Below are 19,266 nucleotides of genomic sequence, written 5' to 3' on the forward strand. Positions count from 1 at the left end.
GGGCTTGATCCCAGGACCCTGAGATCATGACCTGAGCCAAGGCAGATGCTTAACCAACTGAGCTACCCAGGTGCCCCCATACCTATTTTTTTTTTTAAAGATTTTATTTATTTGACAGAGATAGAGACAGCCAGCGAGAGAGGGAACACAAGCAGGGAGAGTGGGAGAGGAAAGCAGGCTCACAGCAGAGGAGCCTGATGTGGGGCTCGATCCCATAACGCCGGGATCACGCCCTGAGCCGAAGGCAGACGCTTAACCGCTGTGCCACCCAGGCGCCCCCCCATACCTATTTTTAATTGAAAATATCTTACGACTTGTCTCTCATATTTTAGTCTTTAACTCATCTCAGGTTTATTTTGGAGTATGATGAGAAGTTAAAACTTTTTCTGTATGTCTGGTCAATGTCCCAGCATTCTTTGTAGGACAGGATATTTCGTTTGATACCAACACTACACTGCTTTAATTATAATCTTTATGGTAAGTTTTCTTGCTTGTTAAAATGAATTCACCTTCCTCCTCCTTTTCTTTACCAGGAAAGAACTGTTTACCTGTTCTTGACTTTGTATGTGAGTTTTAAGATCAGCTGATAAGCCATGCAAAAATCTTTGTTGAGACTTAATTTTTTTTTAGATTTTATTTATTTATTTTTTTGAGAGAGAGAGACAGAGAGAGAGAGAGCACAAAAGCAGAGGGAGAGGCAGAGGGAGAAGCAGACTGCCTGCTGAGCAGGGATCCCAATGTGGGACTTGGTCCCAACCTGAGCCAAAGGCAGAGGCTCAACCCACTGAGCCACCCGGGCTCCCCCCATTGAGATTTTAAATGGAATTGGATTGAATTTCCAAATTTTTGAGGAGAGAATCGTCATTCTTTGGTCTTCTCAAAATCAGCATGGTATATCTTCCCACCGATTTAGGTCTTCTGTTATGTGTTTCAATAAAGTCTTAATGTTTTCTTCATATAGGTTTTATTTGACCTTTCAACATATTTTACTCAAATTCTTCCCAGGTACTTTATGATTATTTTGTAGCTTAGAGTAGAATCATGTAAAAAAAATAATTTTAGTTCTAAGTTTTCTGTTTTTTGTTTTAAGATCTTGTTTACTTATTTAGAGAGAGCAGGGGAGGGGCAGAGGGAGAGAGAGAGAATCTCAAGCAGACTCCACGCTGAGAGTGCCGAGCCCAAGGCAGGGCTTGATCTCCCAACCCTGAGATCATGACCTGAGCCAAAATCAAGAATTGGGTGCTTAATGGACTGAGCCACCCAGGTGCCCCTAATTCTAAGTTATAAAGAGTAAAATTTAAAAGGGTTAAAATTCTCTTCTTTTTTTTTTTTTATTATTATTTATTTATTCGACAGAGACAGAGACAGCCAGCGAGAGGGAACACAAGCAGGGGGAGTGGGAGAGGAAGAAGCAGGCTCATAGCGAAGGAGCCTGACATGGGGCTCGATCCCATAACTCCGGGATCACGCCCTGAGCCGAAGGCAACGCTTAACCGCTGTGCCACCCAGGCGCCCCTAAAATTCTCTTCCAAGATTATATAAAACTTGCGTGTGTTGCCAAAGCCAAACTGTAGGGCAGTGTACGTTCAGAGGCGCGGTTTCCTCCCTGTCTGCTCCACCCTCTCCTCCCCTTGCCCTGGGCTGACCACTTGTATTTGTTACGGACCCTTTCAGTGAGTCTCTCTGCCTATATAAACAAATTCATATGTAGGTATTTGTGTTCCCTCACCCCTTCTACAAATGGTAGCACCCCAGCCCTACTGTTTACGCCCTACTTTTCCACCAGTACATCCTGGAGACCATCACTTCATGCCTTTAAAAATCTTCTTCCTCCTCTTCTTCTCCCACTTCCTCCTCCCCCCCTTACTCCTTCCCCTCCCCCTACGCCTCTTCCTCCTCCTTTTTTTTTTTTCACAACTGTATAGTATTTCTTTGTGTGAATGCACCAGAACCCAGTGATGAAAATTTGGGTTCTTTCCAATTTTGTGGTAATACACTTAATGCCAAAATGAATAACCTTGTGCACGGGTCATTTCATATTTAGTCCATATATGTTTGTGAGATTCCTAGGCCAAAAGACAAATGCGTATGAAGTCATCACTTTGAATTAATTGTTGCTGGTATATAGAGAAGTGATGCTGATCATTTTCCAGTAGAATTTCTTGACTTTCATATGTTGATACTTAGATCATCTGCAATATTGACAATTTTTCCTTGCTTTCTAACTCCGATGCATTTTTATATCTTTTACTTAACTTATTTTTGATCTCAATGCTGAATAGAAACGGTGACAAGAGTGGGAATTGTAATCATGCCTGACATGGAAGGCCATACAACATCATGGTTAGGAGGGGCACAGTGGAGCACACTGCTTGGTTCAATCCTCGTTCTCGCTGTGTGACCTTTCTCACTGTGTGACTTTGGGCAACTCGCTTACCCTCTCCATTTCTCATCTTTCTCTCTTTAAGAGGGGAATAATAAAGTACCCATCTCATAGAGTTATTGTGAGAACCAAATGATTATATATATGATATATATGCACTATATGTGTGTGTGTACATATATATATTAGAGCTATACCTGGCAAATATTGGATACTGTACAAATTTGTGTTACTGTTATTATTATTACTATTTAAGTAAGCTCTACACCCAACATGGGGCTTGAACTCATGACCCTGAGACCCAGAGTCATATGCTCTACTGACTGAGATAGCCAGGCACCTTATTAGTGTTATTACTATTGCTACTGTTATTAGATTTCTGGTTACTAGCCTCTATCAGGTAACCATGTTTAAAAAGTTCCCTTTTATTATTAATTTTCTAGGAGTTTTTATTCATAAATAGGTGTTAGAATTATATGAAATAATTTTCCTTTATTTTTGAGATGATCATTTCTTCCCCTATTTGTTAATATGGCAAACTATATTAAATAGCCTTCCAACGTTATTCCATCCTTGGATTATCCCAGAATCAACTATACTGGTCACAATTTATCTGTATTTTTGATGTGTTGATAGATTCAATTTCCTAACATGTTTAGAATTTGTGCCACATACGTTCGTAAGTGATTTTTCACATGCAAATTTGCTTTTACCTACCATCATTGCTAGTTTGAGCAACCTCATCATTTAAGTTGGGAGTTTCCTTCTGTTTCTATTCTTTGGAACAAATTATGTAAAATGTAGATCGCCTGTTCTCTGAGAGTTTTTAAGGCTCACCTGTAAAACAGTGTAGATCTGAAGCTTTACTTGAGGTTTTCCTTCTTAATTCAATCAGTGGATTCAATTTATTTACTGGTTATAGTCTCTCAGGTTTTCTTTTTCTTCTTGAGTCAGAACTGATAAGTTATATATTCCTGAAGGATTGTCCAATGGGTCTGATTTTAAGTTAGTTGGTGTAACAATTTTTCTAAGTCCCTGTTGTAGTTAGTTATATTCTTTTTTTTATTCCTGATAGGACTGAGTTATGCTTTATGTCCTTTTTTTCTTATTTATTCTTGGAAGTTTATTTATTTTATTAAATTTTTTAAAAATCAACCTTTTGGTTTCCCTGATCACCTCCATTGTTTCTTTTCTATTTCATTAATATTTGCTCTTATCTTTATATTTTCTTCTAATTTAGGGAGGTAACCAATTTTGTTTGTTTGTTTGGATATAGAGCTCACTAATATTTGATCTTTGTCTTTCTACAGCAATGTCCATTGAATAACTCTTTTCAGTAGTGTTACTCAAATATTTTATAATTTCACTTCTGTGTGATGTATCAAGTATTGATAGAAGGGTTATAAAATCTCCCACGGCAGTGGAGGGTTATCATTTTTCTTCATAATTCTATCCGTGTTTGTTCTATGTATTTTGTTTGGAGTATACTAGTTTATTTATTATTTTTAAGATTTATTATTTTATTTTAGAGAGAGAGAGCACATGGGGAGGGGCAGCGTATCTTTAGTTGTATCTTCTTGCAGCGTATCTTTAGTTGTTCAAAATCTCAGGTCCATAGGTGGATGGGACACCTCAGGTATAATGCCTTAAGTGGAGCTCCTCCTCGGGGATCGCTTCTCTAGGTCTGAAGCCTGTGAATTAGACACGTTTTCTGTCCCTCTCTACCTGACAAGTAATGAGACTACCAACTATATACACTGGTCCACAGAAATTCTGAAATTCAATAGGGCATAGGTTATCAGTCCTTTTCTTAAAATTTAAATTCAATTAATTAACATATAGTGTATTATTAGTTTCAGAGGTAGAGTTCAATGAGTTTATAAGTTCTTGATGAGAACTCGAGATCTGGTACTAATTCTTCATGGCTCTCGGTTTTACCTCCTGGACTCTTGAATCCATCCTGAGTCATCTTCCTCGTCCGCGAAAGGTAAACCATCTTTGCAGGTTTAGTTTTCTCAGCCTACTTCTTGCCTGTAGGAGTTTGAGCATCTGGAGTGTTTTTCCTTTTGCACTGCCTCTGCCCGTTTCAGTTCAAGCTGGCAGGCAGTGTTTCTACCCATAGAATTCTCTTAAAAACTTCACAGGTTGTCTATTACTTTTTGAGGGTTCACTCCATTAAGCAAAACCACACCTACACACCTTTTTGAGATAAGCCCTTCCCTGACTTGGTTTCTGCTCTTGCCTCCTGAGTAACAATACCCATCAGCTTCCTGGAAGCTCTAAAATAGGACTGACTGGTTCTCAACAAAGCATTTTCCAGCCACACTCTCAGCTTCATCTTCATATCATGTTTCCCTGAGATTGTTCTGGATTTGATCTTTGCCTGGGAGCCATTTCTTAATTTTTCGCATTGTTTGCCATCTGAGGAGGCGGAGAATGTTCAAAACCAGCAAATCCTGGCAGCTTTTTAAGAAACCTTCTTTAGCTTCTCTCTTTGCTCTCACATTTTACTTTAAGCAGCAAGAAGAAGTCAGAGAGCACGTCCCACACCTCACTTGGAAATCTACGTCGCTGAATCACATCCCCTTAAGTCTATTTCTTACTTCGCATATCTCAGTAGGCCATAGTGTTTCTGCGTCCACGTGACAAGAATCTCCCATCCTCCAGTTATTAATAATATTGTCTTCACATTCCTTTAAGCCCTTACCTTTAAAGCCTCCTCAGAGTCTACCAGGCTTCTACTAACAGCTATTTATTTATTTATTTATTTATTTATTTATTTATTTATTATACTATTTATTGAAAACTCTTCAGCCTTGCACTTAACACCCTTCTCAAACTCATTCACGTTTTTCATACACTTTCCAATTTCGAAGATACTCCCACATCTTGGGTTCCCATTGTGGCACCACAACACTTGGAAGTACTCAAATCCTTATTGTCTATTGTCGTGTGACAGATTACCCAGAAACTTAATGGCTTAAAACAATAATAAATGTGAATTAATTCAAACGGTTCCTGTGGGTCGGGAATTTGGGAGCAGCTCAGCTCGGTTGTTGGGTCTGGTATGGTGATGCATGGAACCTCAGTCATCTGAGGCTCCATTTCCATGATGACTCACATACATGGTTGACAAGTGGTGGTTGTAGCCAGGAAGGAAGTTTCAATTTCTTTCCCCATGGACCTCTCCAGGGCGCTGCCGAAAATCGTTAGCATATGGCGGTTGGCTTTTCCCAGGGTGAGTGATCCAAGAGGCAGCAGCAAGACAGAATCCCCACTGTCTTTTATGACCAAGACTTGGAATGTCATTCATACAATGTCCTATTGGTTACATAGATCAGCCCTAACTCAGTGTGGGATGGAAACACAGAAGAATAAAGCCAGGAGAAGAGAATCTGGGGAGCCATCTTGGAGGTTGGTGGATACATAGTCCAATATGAAGGTGGTGATTTTACTTTTCAAAATGGATTTTGTTTTAACTTCTTTGTTTCTTATTTCAAAAGAAATAAATGTTGGTTACATAAAAAATACAAATAAACAAAAATATTTTTCTAAATACCCCAATGCCCATACACTCTGAAACTATCACGTTACATCCCTAGGTGTATATGTCCTTTTATAATTTTTACATTTTAAGGACTTTACTGGTAGAGACTTCATAAAGTTCAGTCTGAGGATGCATTGAGCATGTTTTCCTGGCATTTAAAAATGAACAAACATCTCCAATTATATTAAGGGATGTTTTATTATACTAATGGCTTTTTTTCTCCCTCCATTAAGTAACTACTGCTTTTTCTCCTCATTTTGCTGGTGGGCCAGGAGTTCTCCATGATGCCTATCCTTTAGAGTTGAACTTTTGACAGGGGTATTTTTCCCTCTGGAAAGCCCTTGGACTTTAGAAGTGCTTTGAATTGGAAGCTCTTGGAATTCAGAAGCCACTAAAACCCTTAATGCCTTTGGAATGCTGGACTAACCAGTTTTGGAGAGAAATCTTATATACCTGTCTCTTCTACGTTGCACAATTAGAGCTTTGACATAAACATGGCCCTCACTTTACATTTATTATGAAATCAGAGACCCACCAGCCAGTCGAATTATGGTTCTGCTGACTTCTGCAGAGAGCCCAGGGTTCCTGACAGTTCCATCCTACTTGCTCCAGAAGGAATGCTCCAGGCTGAGGAAGAAGGTGGTCCCTAAATCTTGGGTAGTTAATCGCTTTAGAGTAGAGAGCTCTCTCTTTTCTAAGAACAGGTCTCTAGAAAGGCTAGTTATAGTGGTGCTTTCAGAGTCAGAAGGGGAAAATGAGCTTCAGGGAATGAAGAAGGTCCCCAGCTTTGGGATCCTTGGAATTCACATGCTTACTCCATCATCGCCCTGTATTTCTCTCTTGTATGACAACGTAGCGGGCTTCCCTTCCTTCCAGCGTCCCTCCCCCCCTTCCTTCCTCTCTCCCTCCCTCCCTCTTTTCCTTCCTTCTCTCCTTCCTCCCATCCTTGCTTCCTTCCACACTCACTCCCTCCTTCCTTCCTGCCTGCCTTCCTTCCTTCCTAGATTTAAAAAAATTACACTGGTAATACGGGTTTATTGCAGAAAGATGAGAAAATACAGATGAACAAAAGGAAGAAAATGAAAGTCACTGCCCAGATTTAACCGTTAGAATTTGAATATGTATTCTTCCAAACATGTTTTCCTATTTATTCACCATTTCTTAGGTTTTTTTTAGGGAACTGGCTTAAAAAAAGAAATAAACTATTACTTTCCTGCACTGAACATTTAGCTAGACCATTAAATTGGTTGATTCTATGTGAACTGTTTTCTAATTTGGAAATAACTGAAAAAGTATACAAAATATTAGGCAGAAGTTAACACGATTTTAATGAAATATTCACCTATTTTCTTCTGTCTCTCTCTTTTTTTTCCATCTGTAAAGATAGGGATGAAAGAAGGTAAAGAAGGAAGAAGAAAGTTTGGTGGAGAAACAATGTATAACAATAAGGGAACAAAAATCAACTAAAATTAAGAGATAATATGTTTCAGACCAATTTGGGGAGAGGGAGGGTAGTAGAAAACCCACATGGACCAGCATCTTTTCCCATTTGGGGGTGACCGTGAGGATGGAGCTGAGACTAGTTAAGTCAGTTGTCTGGACTGGAATTTGGGGCTGATGAGGTTAAGGGGATGTAGCTCATCACTGCGTTAAACAGTGAGTGTCCCTCAAAGGTTCCGATCTCATGGCAGGGACAGCACTTGGAAACAAACGTCTCACAAATGCATGTCACTGGTCCCAAAGGCAGCTTGGTGAAGGTGGGAATAACTTGGCATAATCCAAAAATTACTCCTCAGGCAAGAATGCCCTAAAGCACGTCTTACTGATAAAGATCATAGCTTTTACCTGACTGCATATGATAACCTTGTTGGTTTGTTGGTTTCTTTGAATTACAGTTCAAATTGCCTTAATATTTGGTGCAAGAATATTAGACTATGTCTTCAATTTATGTGAAGGTAAATTTGACTTCCTTGAACGGCTCTCAGACAATCTGCTCCTGAATATCATTTCTTATCTGGATCTTGAAGATATTGCCAGGCTTTCTCAAACATCACGCAGATTTGCGCAGGTAACATAATTATTTTGTGTCTATGCAGGTTTTTCCCTGTGCTTCCTTAAAGTCTTGTCTGTCTTTCTTTTTCTTTCTTTCTTTCTTTCTTCCTTTCTTTCTTTCTTTCCATAGTGATTTATTGTTTGCATTCATTTCATGAGGATTTGTTGAATACTTACTTTATCATGAGCACTGTTTTAGGCACAGAGGTAGCAGACATGAAAAGACATTATTCCTGCTCTCAAGAAACTTACAGTCTAATAGGTGAGATCCTAACAATACAGATTATTATAATATAATATGAGCAGTTCAACAAAGAATGTGTGTATGAGGTACAAAGACAGCGCAAGGTGATTTCTTCTGCCAGACTTCATGGAAGGGGTTACTTTATCTGGGTTTTCAAGGGAAATAAGAGCTCACCAGGTGGTCTGTAAAACTAGGGGCATTTCAGGTCAAGGAGCATTCCAAGTTCAGGCAACAGTTCAGGCAGACACATGCCCTCATGAAAGAGGACAGTGAGTAGTGGTCTTCTATATGTCTCCCTTTCTTCCATTAACTGCCTTTACAGAATTATCTATTCACAATGTGGGTAGTTTTGGAGAATTGTTCATCATAGCGCCCTGTCCTCCTCCATGCCCCAGGCTCTTGAAATGGACTCTCTCTCACTACTTTGAATCCTCAGAAGAATGATGAGATCAGAGTAGGCACTTGGTGCTGATTTCACTCAATGTCAGGGCCTTGAGGCAACCATTGTTGGTTCCTTTCCCTGCATCCTGGAAGGTGCCTTCATTCTTGCCCCATTAGCTATTCCTAAACCCACATACCATCCTTCCATTAAATACTTTTTTGGCTTAAATTAATTAGAGTTGGAGTTTGTTTGAAATGGAAGAAACCTAACCTGGTTTTTAGTTGTAATATACTGTGGCAATGTCCCTTTATAAAAGAGCATGCAACATTTCCCAAGATGATTTAAATTATAATCTTTTTTTATTTTAAACAGTATTCATGGAGCACCTGGGTGGCACAATCAGTTAAGCATCTGACTCTTGGTTTTAGCTCAGGTTGTGATCTCAGGCTCATGAGATTGAGCCCCTCATTGGGTTCCACACTCAATGCAAAGTCTGCTTGAGTTTCTCTCTCTCCCTCTGCTGCCCCCCCCCCCCCGCACCCATGAGATCTATCTCTCTCTAAAAATAAATAAATCTTTAAATTAAAAAAGACAGTATTCACCCATTTTTATTTTATTTATATTTATTTATTCATTTTCAAGTAGGCTCCACACCCAATGTGGGACTTGAACTCAGGACCCTGAGATCAAGAGTCGCATGCTCTACCAACTGAGCCAGCCAGGTGCCCCTAATTCATAATCTTATTATCTAAAAAGTCAACATTTTTTTTCACAGTAATGCCATCATATTTCTTGATATATATTACTTTTAAATAATATAATCTATATTATTTCATGTATCCCCTTTGAGGATAAAAGCACATGTTTTTGCTTGGTTTTCCCCCTAAAAATGGAGAGCCAGAAGCAAGTATTACAAGTAATCACTCTATTTTTTTTTTGCTATTAAAAAATGTATTAAAGTTAAGATTTGCTGCTAAGAAGTTGATTATTCATATTTTCAATGAAAAAGAATTTTAAATACATGAATATACTAGCAGGGATCTGTTGAAAGCTTCTGCTGGGGCCTGCGCGTATTCCTGAAACGAAATGGGAGGATTTGACAGCGAACGGCAGCAACTGCAGTGTCTCCTGCAATTTATTCCTTACGCTGAGCAACTGTCTTCTCTCCAGGTGTTGCTCCCTTCCGCTCTTGATGACTCTCCCTCTCAGTGTCCGGCCATTATTTCAGGGCCTTCTTGGAAATATCCTCCATAATTTACCTGCTGTTCTAAAGTAAGCCTTTTCTAGGTTGCTGATTTCAGTTCTCAGTATCCTTGCAGAGCAGAATGTTTTGAAGATGGAGACTGGTCCAGGGCTGCTGCCTTTTTCTCTCCATGTAATAGTAACTACTCATCTCTGTCTTCAGTCTACATTTTATCTGCATACCATTTACTTCGTTTTCGCCCACATTTATAAATTATTTTCTGTTTTGTCCTGCCATTTATTACGTTATTAATGAAAAGAAAAAAGCTTCTATTTCAAATCTCTGCAGGCAAATTTATTAGCACATTATTTGTGTCCATGTCCTACCCTTTCCTCTGACCTCAGGGAGGGAGCTGTTCCTCTCCTCTGCAAAGCCACCACCGCCTGCCATCTGGCTCCAAGTCCGACCCAAGGGACTTTAGCGTGCCACTTATCTCCTTTCTCTTCTGGGTTGTTGTTGTTATTTTTAAAAACCATTTTTTTTTTAAAGTAGGCTCTACACCCAGGGTGGGGCCCAATGCGGGGCTTGAACTCAGGACCCTGAGACCAAGACCTGAGCTGAGAGCAAGAGTCAGAGCCACCCAGGCAGCCCTAAAAATCTTTTTGTTTATAAATAATTTTATTTTATTTTTTAAACAAGGCTTTATTTATTTATTTGAGAGAAAGAGAGAGAGAAAACAAGTTTGGGGGGGGCGGCAGAGGCAGAGGGACATGGGGAGCTTGATCCTGGGACCCTGAGATCATGACCTGAGCCTAAGGCAGATGCTTAACTGACTGAGCCACCCAGGCGCCCCTACAAATAATTTTAGATTTGTAAGTGTTGCAAAGATAATACAGACAGTTTGCATATATCCTTCACCAGCTTTCCCTAACACTGACATCTTATATAACCGGGGACATTTATCAAAACTCAGCAATTAGTACTGATATAATACTATTAACTAGGCCACAGACTTTATTCATATTTCATCAGTTTTTCCACTAATGTCCTTTTGCTGTTTCAGGATCCAGTCTGGGATACTATATTGCATTTAGTTCCTATTTTTAAATCTTATTTTCATTTGTTTTTTCCTCTCGGAAATTTTCTCAAATCAGCCTCATTCTTAAGATAAACCCAAAAACTCTTGACTCTATTTGCAACCAATTTCTCTCCTTTTCTCCTATAAACAAAACAGTTTATAGGGCAGTTCACCTTCAGCAAACTAGCATCATCAGTGGGAGCAAGATTTTATAATCCACAATTAAATGAGAACGGTAAGTAAATGAGATATGAAGAGTTTGTTATCAAGCCACATTTATTCCATTTAAATGACCTTTTTTTTTTTTTTTTTTTTTTTTAATAGTAGGCTCCACGTCCAATGTGGGGCTTGAACTCACGACCCTGTGATCCAGGTCTCATGCTCTACCAACTGAGCCCGTCTAAATGATCATCCTTTATTGGAGGTTAGGCCTTCCTATTTTGGGAAGAGTTAAAATGTCCCTTCTTCTTCTTCTTTTTTTTTTTTTAGATTTTATTTATTTATTAGAGTGAGAGGGAGCACGAGAGCGGGGTGAGGTGCTGAGGGAGAAGTAAACTCCCTGCTCAGCAGGGAGCCTGATTCGGAGCTCAATGTGGGACTCCAGGATCATGACCTGAGCCGAAAGCAGATGCTTAACAGACTGAGCCACCCAGGCGCCCCAAAATGTCCCTTCTTTTATGAAATAATGGCCTTAAAACATGATCATTTTAACAAATTATCCTTACTTGGAAAAATTAAAAAGTTAGTAACCTTGTTTTGATTCTTAATTTTTGTTTTGTTTGATTTCTATTTCTGTTTGGTTTCAATTTCACTGGTCTTACGACATCCTACGTTCCCAAAGCCACTAGTCTACTCTGAGCCTACCTCATCTCCCTTTGTTTCCCGCCTCTGTCCATGCCTCAGAAATATAACTAAATATCCCTGGCTTTGTTCACAGTAACCCCCTCATTGTCACATCTAAAGGGCCTGTTTCAGGCCTTCCACTTCCTGACCCATCTTTGTTTCCAGAATTTTCTGCTGGCTTTTCTCCTGGCTGTCTCTCGTGTGCTGGGTCAGCTGTCTTGGGCCTTTGGCATTTGCTTATACTGTTCCTTTCCCTAGGAGTGTCCTGCTTCCAACCCACCTCTCTTAACTCCCACCATCTGCTCTTGCCCTGATTCCATGTTGACCCAAACACAGAGCCTCCATGGTGAGCACCTGAGAGCCTGGTTACTGGGTGGTTGTACTCCTCAGGGTGAACAACAAGGAGGCATCGTCTGGGAGCTTGGCTAATAGGAGCACACCCCTGAAAGTTGACTCCCGTGTCATGGGATACGAGAAAGGCAGCCTGAGGGCCAACCCTGCCATTGCTGCAAGCTCCTGCCAGGTAATGCTGCCAGGAGGAAGCCTGCCTGGGGGCTGCTGGCTTGGCCCAGGGGCACCAGACCCTGGTGCTCAGGAGAGCATCACATCACAGCAGAGTAGACCCGAAAGAATGCCTGCAGCTAGATGAAAGGCTGAAGCCCAGGCAGGCCAGGATGATAGTCATCTTGGTCGTGACTCAGGAACAGCTACAGACTCCCTATGACCCTGGTTCCCAAGTCTGGCCAAGTAGGCCAAGCATCCGGGGAGCAGGTGGAAATAGAGATGCGAGGCCCACACCCTCACAGGTGGACCAGTTTGAGGTGGGTCCCACATCTGTGCTTTTGATGTGTTTGCTTGTATTTACAGGAACCTAACTCTGAATCCTGCCCAAGAATTTGATATTAAAATGGTACAGATAAAAAGTCTCGAGAGATGCTGGAAGCTTGGGGGGGGTGGTGGTAGGGTGTTTTCCTATCTTCACTGTGTATGGGTGTTGGGAAGTGTTTAAATCAGACAAGGACAGAGCTGGGTTCTGTTCTTCTATCAGCCACTCCCCACTAGGAGCTGGGGCAGCACCCTTATTTATTTTTTAAGATTTTTTTATTTATTTGAAAGAGAGTGAGAGAGAGAGCACAGAGGAAGAGGAAGAGGGTGAAGCAGACTCCCCACTGAGCAGGGAGCCTGACAAGGGGCTCAATTCCAGGATCCCAAGATCATGACCTGAGCTGAAGGCAGACGCCCAACTGACTGAGCCACCCAGGGGCCCCCACCCTTATTCTTTCAGAGCCTTAATTTCCCCATTTGTAAAAGGAGAGTTCTTTTTTTAAATGCTTAATTTATTTATTTTTATTTTATTATGTTATGTTAGTCACCATACAGTACATCATTAGTTTTTGATGTCGTTTTCCATGATTCATTGTTTGCCTGTAACACCCAGTGCTCCATGCAATACATGCCCTCCTTAATACCCATCACTAGGCTAACCCATTCCCCCACTCCTTTTCCCCTCTGAAACCCTCAGTTTGTTTCCCCAGAGTCCATAGTCTCTCATGGTTGGTCTCCCCCTCTGATTTCCCTCCCTTCATTTTTCCCTTCCTTCTCCTAATGTCCCTCCCTGCTCTTCCTTATGCTCCACATATTAGTGAAACCATGGTAATTGTCTTTCTCTGCCTGACTTCTTTCACTTAGTATAATCTCCTGTAAAAGGAGAGGTCTTAAAGTCTTAACTAGATAAGCCCTAGAATCCCTTTCAACTTTTAGATAGCATCGTGTGTGTTAAGTTCATGCACCACCACCAGAGGGAGCTAAATCCATGATTAGCTGTGCCTTGGATCAAAGTAACTGGAACCATAGCCAGGATGCATTATACCTTGTGTTTCTTAGCTTGGCATCGACCAAGCAAAGAGCCGCAGGGTTTGGGTGTCTTAAATGGGGTATTATGTAGACCAATTTATAATATAAAACAAACTGTAAATATTTCCAGTATGAAATATGAGTCACAAATGAAGTTACACTGGTGGAAATTTCAGCTCTTTTTTGAGAATTCTTTTCTTTTCCTCCAAATCTCATAGTTTTCTTCAATAATCTTCATTATATGAGACACACTGATATCCCGAAATGTATCGTGCCAGTAATGGGGTAGTCATCTACCCTGGTGTGAGACTTCAAATCTTTTAAAAGGGGATCAGAAGATCCGTTTAATTTTTCCACATTAAGGCATTTTCAAGAGTTTCCCTTTGTTGCTTATATTTAGAGTACGTTGTGATCCAAGTAGAGAAATTAGACTTTGAAGGACTGTTGAAGATGATTTGACTGATATCAGAATGTTTGGGGGGCTGTCAATATCAGAAGATCAGTGTTGCTGTGTCACAGTAACCATTATGTGAATGTATCATACTTTTTGCTTTGATACTTATGCAGAAAGGTTCTTAAGTGATTATGCTTTCTTATACTATTAATTTCTGTTTGTAATTCCTTCTTTTCCCTTATTAGAGTATTTTTAGAGTAGCATAAAAATATAGGAAAATATAAAAGTAAAAAGTCCTGGCTGCTTTCTGCTCAAAACTGAATGCAATGGTGTCCTGAAATGGGATAACGCTTACATGTCTCTGTCCTCCCCAGAAGGAAGTTAGGATGCAGGGGAGCAAGGCAGGACAGAGCCAAGGCCAGGCCTCGGGTGGTGCCACCGGGAATGCTTGGCTGCCTGGGGCTGGGGGTGGGGAGGAGAGTGGGTGGCGGGCTCTGGGCCAGGTGGGCTGAAATGGTGGCTCATGGTAGGAGGACAGAAATCAGGGACCCCCACAGTTCCCCTTCACACGGCTGTTGAATGCTGGGGTGAGTTCCGATCCTGGTATTCAGGGCAGAGTGCAACTTGTGAGGGACAGGTAGAGATGGTGGTGGCAACAGGCAGAGCAGGACTGTGTCCAGGGCAGGAGCGGACACCAGCTCGTCTGTGTGTGTGTGTGTGTGTGTGTGTGTGTGTAATCACTTAGGCCTTCCTCCCAGACTCAAGGGAGGCAGCTGGGCTTCCCCACCCACCATGCTCTCTGAAACGTTTGGGGCATCCAGCCTTCGATGTGGTGCTATTCGTACTGTGTCTAAGCCTACAGGTTAGGGGGTGAAGGCTACTGCTCTCCTGACCTCTCGCTGGCCAGGGCCGGTTGCTCAGGGGACTGTCTGGGACTAGAGATGCCGCCATCTTGTACTGCCCCATCTGAAATGCGCGTTCTCCTCAGACACTGGCGGGGAAGAGACAGCTGCTGGTTCACGGACTGTGTTTGGATATAGTCCTTCTACGGCTAGCGCTTCGTCCAGAACTACCTCTGCAGCCCCATCCCCAACCTCAGGGGGCCGGGAAATGGGGGAGAACAGAAGCAGTATTTCTGAGCACCACTGGCTCTGCGACAAACGGGATATCCAGAAAGGAGTAGCACACACATCAAGATTCAGGTATTCGCAGGCAGGGTCGTCGTAGTGTGCGGTCTCGAACACAGCGCCCTGCTTTCACATCTTCAGTATTAGAAAGAAGAGGCCTTCATCCTTTTACTTCTCCTCTTTTCCATATTTTTTGAACATGTGTCTGGCGTTAAGAACCGACTGAGAACCAAAGACAACACTATACATAAAATACCTTTTGTCTAAGAAGCTGAGTTTCTTACTCTCCTTTGCCCTCCAAGATGTCTATGTTACACTCTCTTCTCTCTCCTGAAGTCTCCTTCCTCGCTCTTAGTTGATATTGTGGCCTCTTATTTCATGGAGGAATTAGGAGCAGTCACCAGAGAACTGCCCCATTGTCCCTTCCCCTCTTCTACCAGCGCCTCATCCCTCTACCCATTGACTCTGTGAACTTCCTGTCCCAGTAAGAAGTTCTCCTCCTTATTACCCAAGGTCACACTTCCACCTGTGCACTTCAGGTCCTCTGTTCAGCCACTTTGCTCATGCAGCTGTCCCTGTCACTAGTTTTACCCCTTCTGCTGGAGCATTTCCATCAGCACATAAATTAAAAAAAATAAAATGCCTTGACCTAATTCCCCATTCTGCTCTTCAAGCAAAATTCCCTCAAAAGAGTGACTGTACTTTCTATATCCACTTCCTCTTCTCCTGTCCTTTCTTGGACTCACTCTAGCCAGGCATTCAGTCCCCACTGTGCCTTTGAAACTTCTTGTCAAGGTTGACCTTTGCACACAATCTTGCACCAGTCAATTTTAAATTCCTGTCTTTTCAGCAGCCTTTGAGACATTGGATTGTCTGCGTTTTCTTCCTTATTCTCAGTCTCCCTTGCTGGAAACTTTTATTTTCTGACTGCTTTCATGTCGGAATGTCCCAGAGCTCTTCCCTGGGCATTTTCTCTCTCTACAGTCACCCCTGCGTGATAACATCTAATCCCAGGGCTTTAAATAGTATTTACACACTGATAATTTTCAAACATGTGTTTCTAGGCCAGGTTGGCCCCTCGAACTCCTTACTTGTAAGTCTAATTGCGTGCTCAACACTCCAGATGGAGTATAGACATCACAGATTTAACATGTCAAAACCAGACCTCTTTCCTCCGCCACGTATCTATTGACCAATTCTGCTTCTCCCAGAGTCTTATTTTCTCAGTCATTGGCAACATCATTCACCCAGCTGCTCAAGCCAAAAAGCTCATCATTAATTCTTCTCTTTCTTCTTACTTCTCATCTAATTCATTCGCAAGTCTTATGTGCTCTGCCTTCAAAATATGTCTACAGTCCAGCCATCTCTCACCTCCTCCCTTGCCACCACCCGCCACATGCCGTCCTTGTGTCTTCCTAGACTTGCCACTAAGGACACAACAGATTTGCTTTCCCCTGATGGGGATGACAGTATACCTTCTTCATTCCGCATCAGGATATGTTGGTTCTCTGGCTGTGGGTCTTACCTCACAGAGCTCTCGATCCTGTCACCTTGCTACGTGCTGCTCAACATTGATGACGTCACGCCCATGAGCAGGAGGTGGCAGACAGCTTCGATGCTCCGGCGAGATCTGTGCATGCCAAGAGGGTGGAGATGAACTGCGCAAAAATGGAGAGGCCTGCCATCTGAGCAAGTTACCTAAGACCCCGCGCCTCAGGTCTACTTCCTACCGTAACAAAGCAGCCACAGCTCTTTGTGGGTCTTTTCTCGTTTTCGAGGTATGCATACAATTGAGTGTGCTTCTCCACGTACCGCCCGTGGTAAGTGGGGCGCAGCTGCTGGTCGGGATTGTGTTGTGAGCAGCTGTGCCACTGGCTTCTTCTGAGCCAGCAGATTCGATGCTGCTCCAAGCGTCTGCAGCCTACGTGGCCACGGCCTCCCTGGGTCCCTGCTGAGACCTGCAGCGCGCCTCCCGAGAAGTACAGCTTGTCTGCCCGGGCCTTAGAGTGAAGACCAGAATTTGTTTGTAGGAAAACTGTTCTGCTTTTGAAAAAAACGGCTCTTGGATTTCTACTGGGCATAGGCTACAGTTTTGGTTGGATGGTCAAAGCCTTGCAAAGAACCGGATTTGGAGATGAGTGGTGATTCCTAGGCAAGAGGTATTTGGATGGACTTCTCAGCCTAAGCTGGAGGAGAAAGATATTTGTGTCCCATGTGACTGCTCAGCAAAAGGCACCTCGCGCAGAGCAGGTGTTCCGTAACTAGACGGGTCACATGCTCCGCTCTGTGGATGTCAGTCCGAGCGTTTCCCCAGCCAGCCTCCTGTCCGCTGGGTTCATAAATGATGAAATGGCCCTTGGCAAGGACGGGACCTGCATGTGGCCTCGACAGGAGCCGCCTCCTATCAAGATGAATCAGGCTAGTGCCACAGAGGAGACTAATACTGAGCCCCCAATAAAGGCTGTACTCCAGGGGGGTCCAGTCAGTCCCTTATTGCTTGGTGAGTAACACCTGACCCTTCATCATGGAGGAAGCAGAATTCGTCCTTCCCGGATCCTGGCCTGTTCTAGATACGGATCTGCCTTCCTTGCACGCCTTGGTCCTTCAGCTCCATTGTGTGTAAGTCGACCGAATGCCTTCCCTTCCGTCATTATATCCCATACGAGATTGCTTCAGATTATTTAACTACAATAAATAATTTATGAAATAGACATACATAAATGAATAAATGCAGTCATGAACACAAAATTTCTTGCCCTTAGCATATGCTCCATCAGTTTTTGATCTTGGAGGGGTCCACGGGCTTCTTGCTTTTCTCTGCCTTCTTTTAAGAGAAGTGTCTGTGGGAGTTTGGAGAGCTGGGGCACGTCTGAGAGGGGCTTGAGCAGAAGGGAGGCCCAGGCCAGCGTGCTCTGGCACTGCTGGCTTAAAGAACTCTGGGCTCCCTGTTGCTTGCCCACCGTGCCTAGGTCTCTCCACCTCCAGGTTTTCTTGAATAACCACCACTGAATGGAACTGATGAAAGGGGAAATCAGGGGGCACCTGGGTGGCACAGTCAGTTAAGTGACCGACTCTTGGTTTCAGCTCAGGTCCTGATCACAGGGTTGAGAGTTCAAGCCCCATGTGGAGACTACTTTAAAAAAAACAGTAATAATAAAATAAAATGGAGGCAAGCCTAGCGGGAGTTAGCAAGGCTCCCACCTGAGAAGATATTGCTGCACTGGGTGGAAGGTCGGTTGGCCACGCTGCTGTCAGCCTTTGTTGTGTGGTTCATTGGAAATGAACAATATAATGTTGCTCATTATATATATAGTTATTATATATAAATTAACTGTATAAGGTTGTATATGGGACGCCGGGGTGGCTCAGTTGGTGAAGCATCTGCCTTTGGCTAAGGTTGTGATCCCAGGGTCCTGGGATTGAGTCCTGCGTGGGGCNGTGATCCCAGGGTCCTGGGATTGAGTCCTGCGTGGGGCTCCTTGCTCAGTGCGGAGCCTGCTTCTCCCTCCGCCTGCTGCTCCCTCTGCTTGTGCTCTTTCTCTCTCTCCCTCTGACAAGTAAATAAAATCTTTTAAAAAAAAAAGCCCACAATTTTGTATATGTACTATTTATAGCTATCTTGCATTTTTCATCTTAAATGAGATCAGGACTTGGTTTATTCCATGAATCAAATATTGCTTTGTCCTTCAGGCCTTCGTGCACTTGCCCTTCCTCCCAGAGGAAAGGAAGGAGGCGGGAACCGTGTCTGGTGGGTCTTCGTGCCCGCATCACGGTCCTCCGGTATCTCACAGGCGGCGGGAACGGGACAGTGATTTTGTGAGTGAGTAAATGACTTTGGCTTACCCCGTGTCTGACAGAATCCACCTCTGCCTCTTGCCGCCCACAGCTGTGCACGTCTGACAAACTGTGGGAGACAATAGTGCAGTCTGCCTGTGACACCGTCACGCCGGACATGCGGGCCCTGGCCGAGGACATAGGCTGGAGGCAGATGTTCTTCACCAACAAGCTGCAGCTCCAGCGGCAGCTCCGCAAGAGGAGGCAGAGACAAGGGAGCCAGAGAAACAGTACATTTTAGGGACACATTTGCTTACCCGCGGGGGGGCGAGGCATGGCTGTGGTTTCCTTCCGTGTCCAAATCTCTTCCGTTTCCTTGGACTAAGAACTCAGTCTTGAACTTGC

The 19,266-nt window shown here is 42.9% G+C and overlaps 1 protein-coding gene across 1 annotated transcript in view; it reads left to right on the forward strand.

Moving 5' to 3' along the window:
- Nucleotides 1-19,260, forward strand: part of FBXO36 (F-box protein 36) — an 85,243-nt gene extending 65,983 nt beyond the window's left edge. The window contains exons 3-4 of the mRNA XM_034655329.1: nucleotides 7,826-7,998; nucleotides 18,974-19,260. Of these exons, the coding sequence (XP_034511220.1) occupies nucleotides 7,826-7,998; nucleotides 18,974-19,162 (362 nt within the window). The 3' untranslated portion in view covers nucleotides 19,163-19,260. The remainder of the gene's footprint in view (nucleotides 1-7,825; nucleotides 7,999-18,973) is intronic.
- Nucleotides 19,261-19,266: the final 6 nt, after the last annotated feature.

The sequence above is a fragment of the Ailuropoda melanoleuca genome, chromosome 2, assembly GCF_002007445.2.
Source record: "Ailuropoda melanoleuca isolate Jingjing chromosome 2, ASM200744v2, whole genome shotgun sequence".
NCBI lineage: Eukaryota > Metazoa > Chordata > Mammalia > Carnivora > Ursidae > Ailuropoda > Ailuropoda melanoleuca.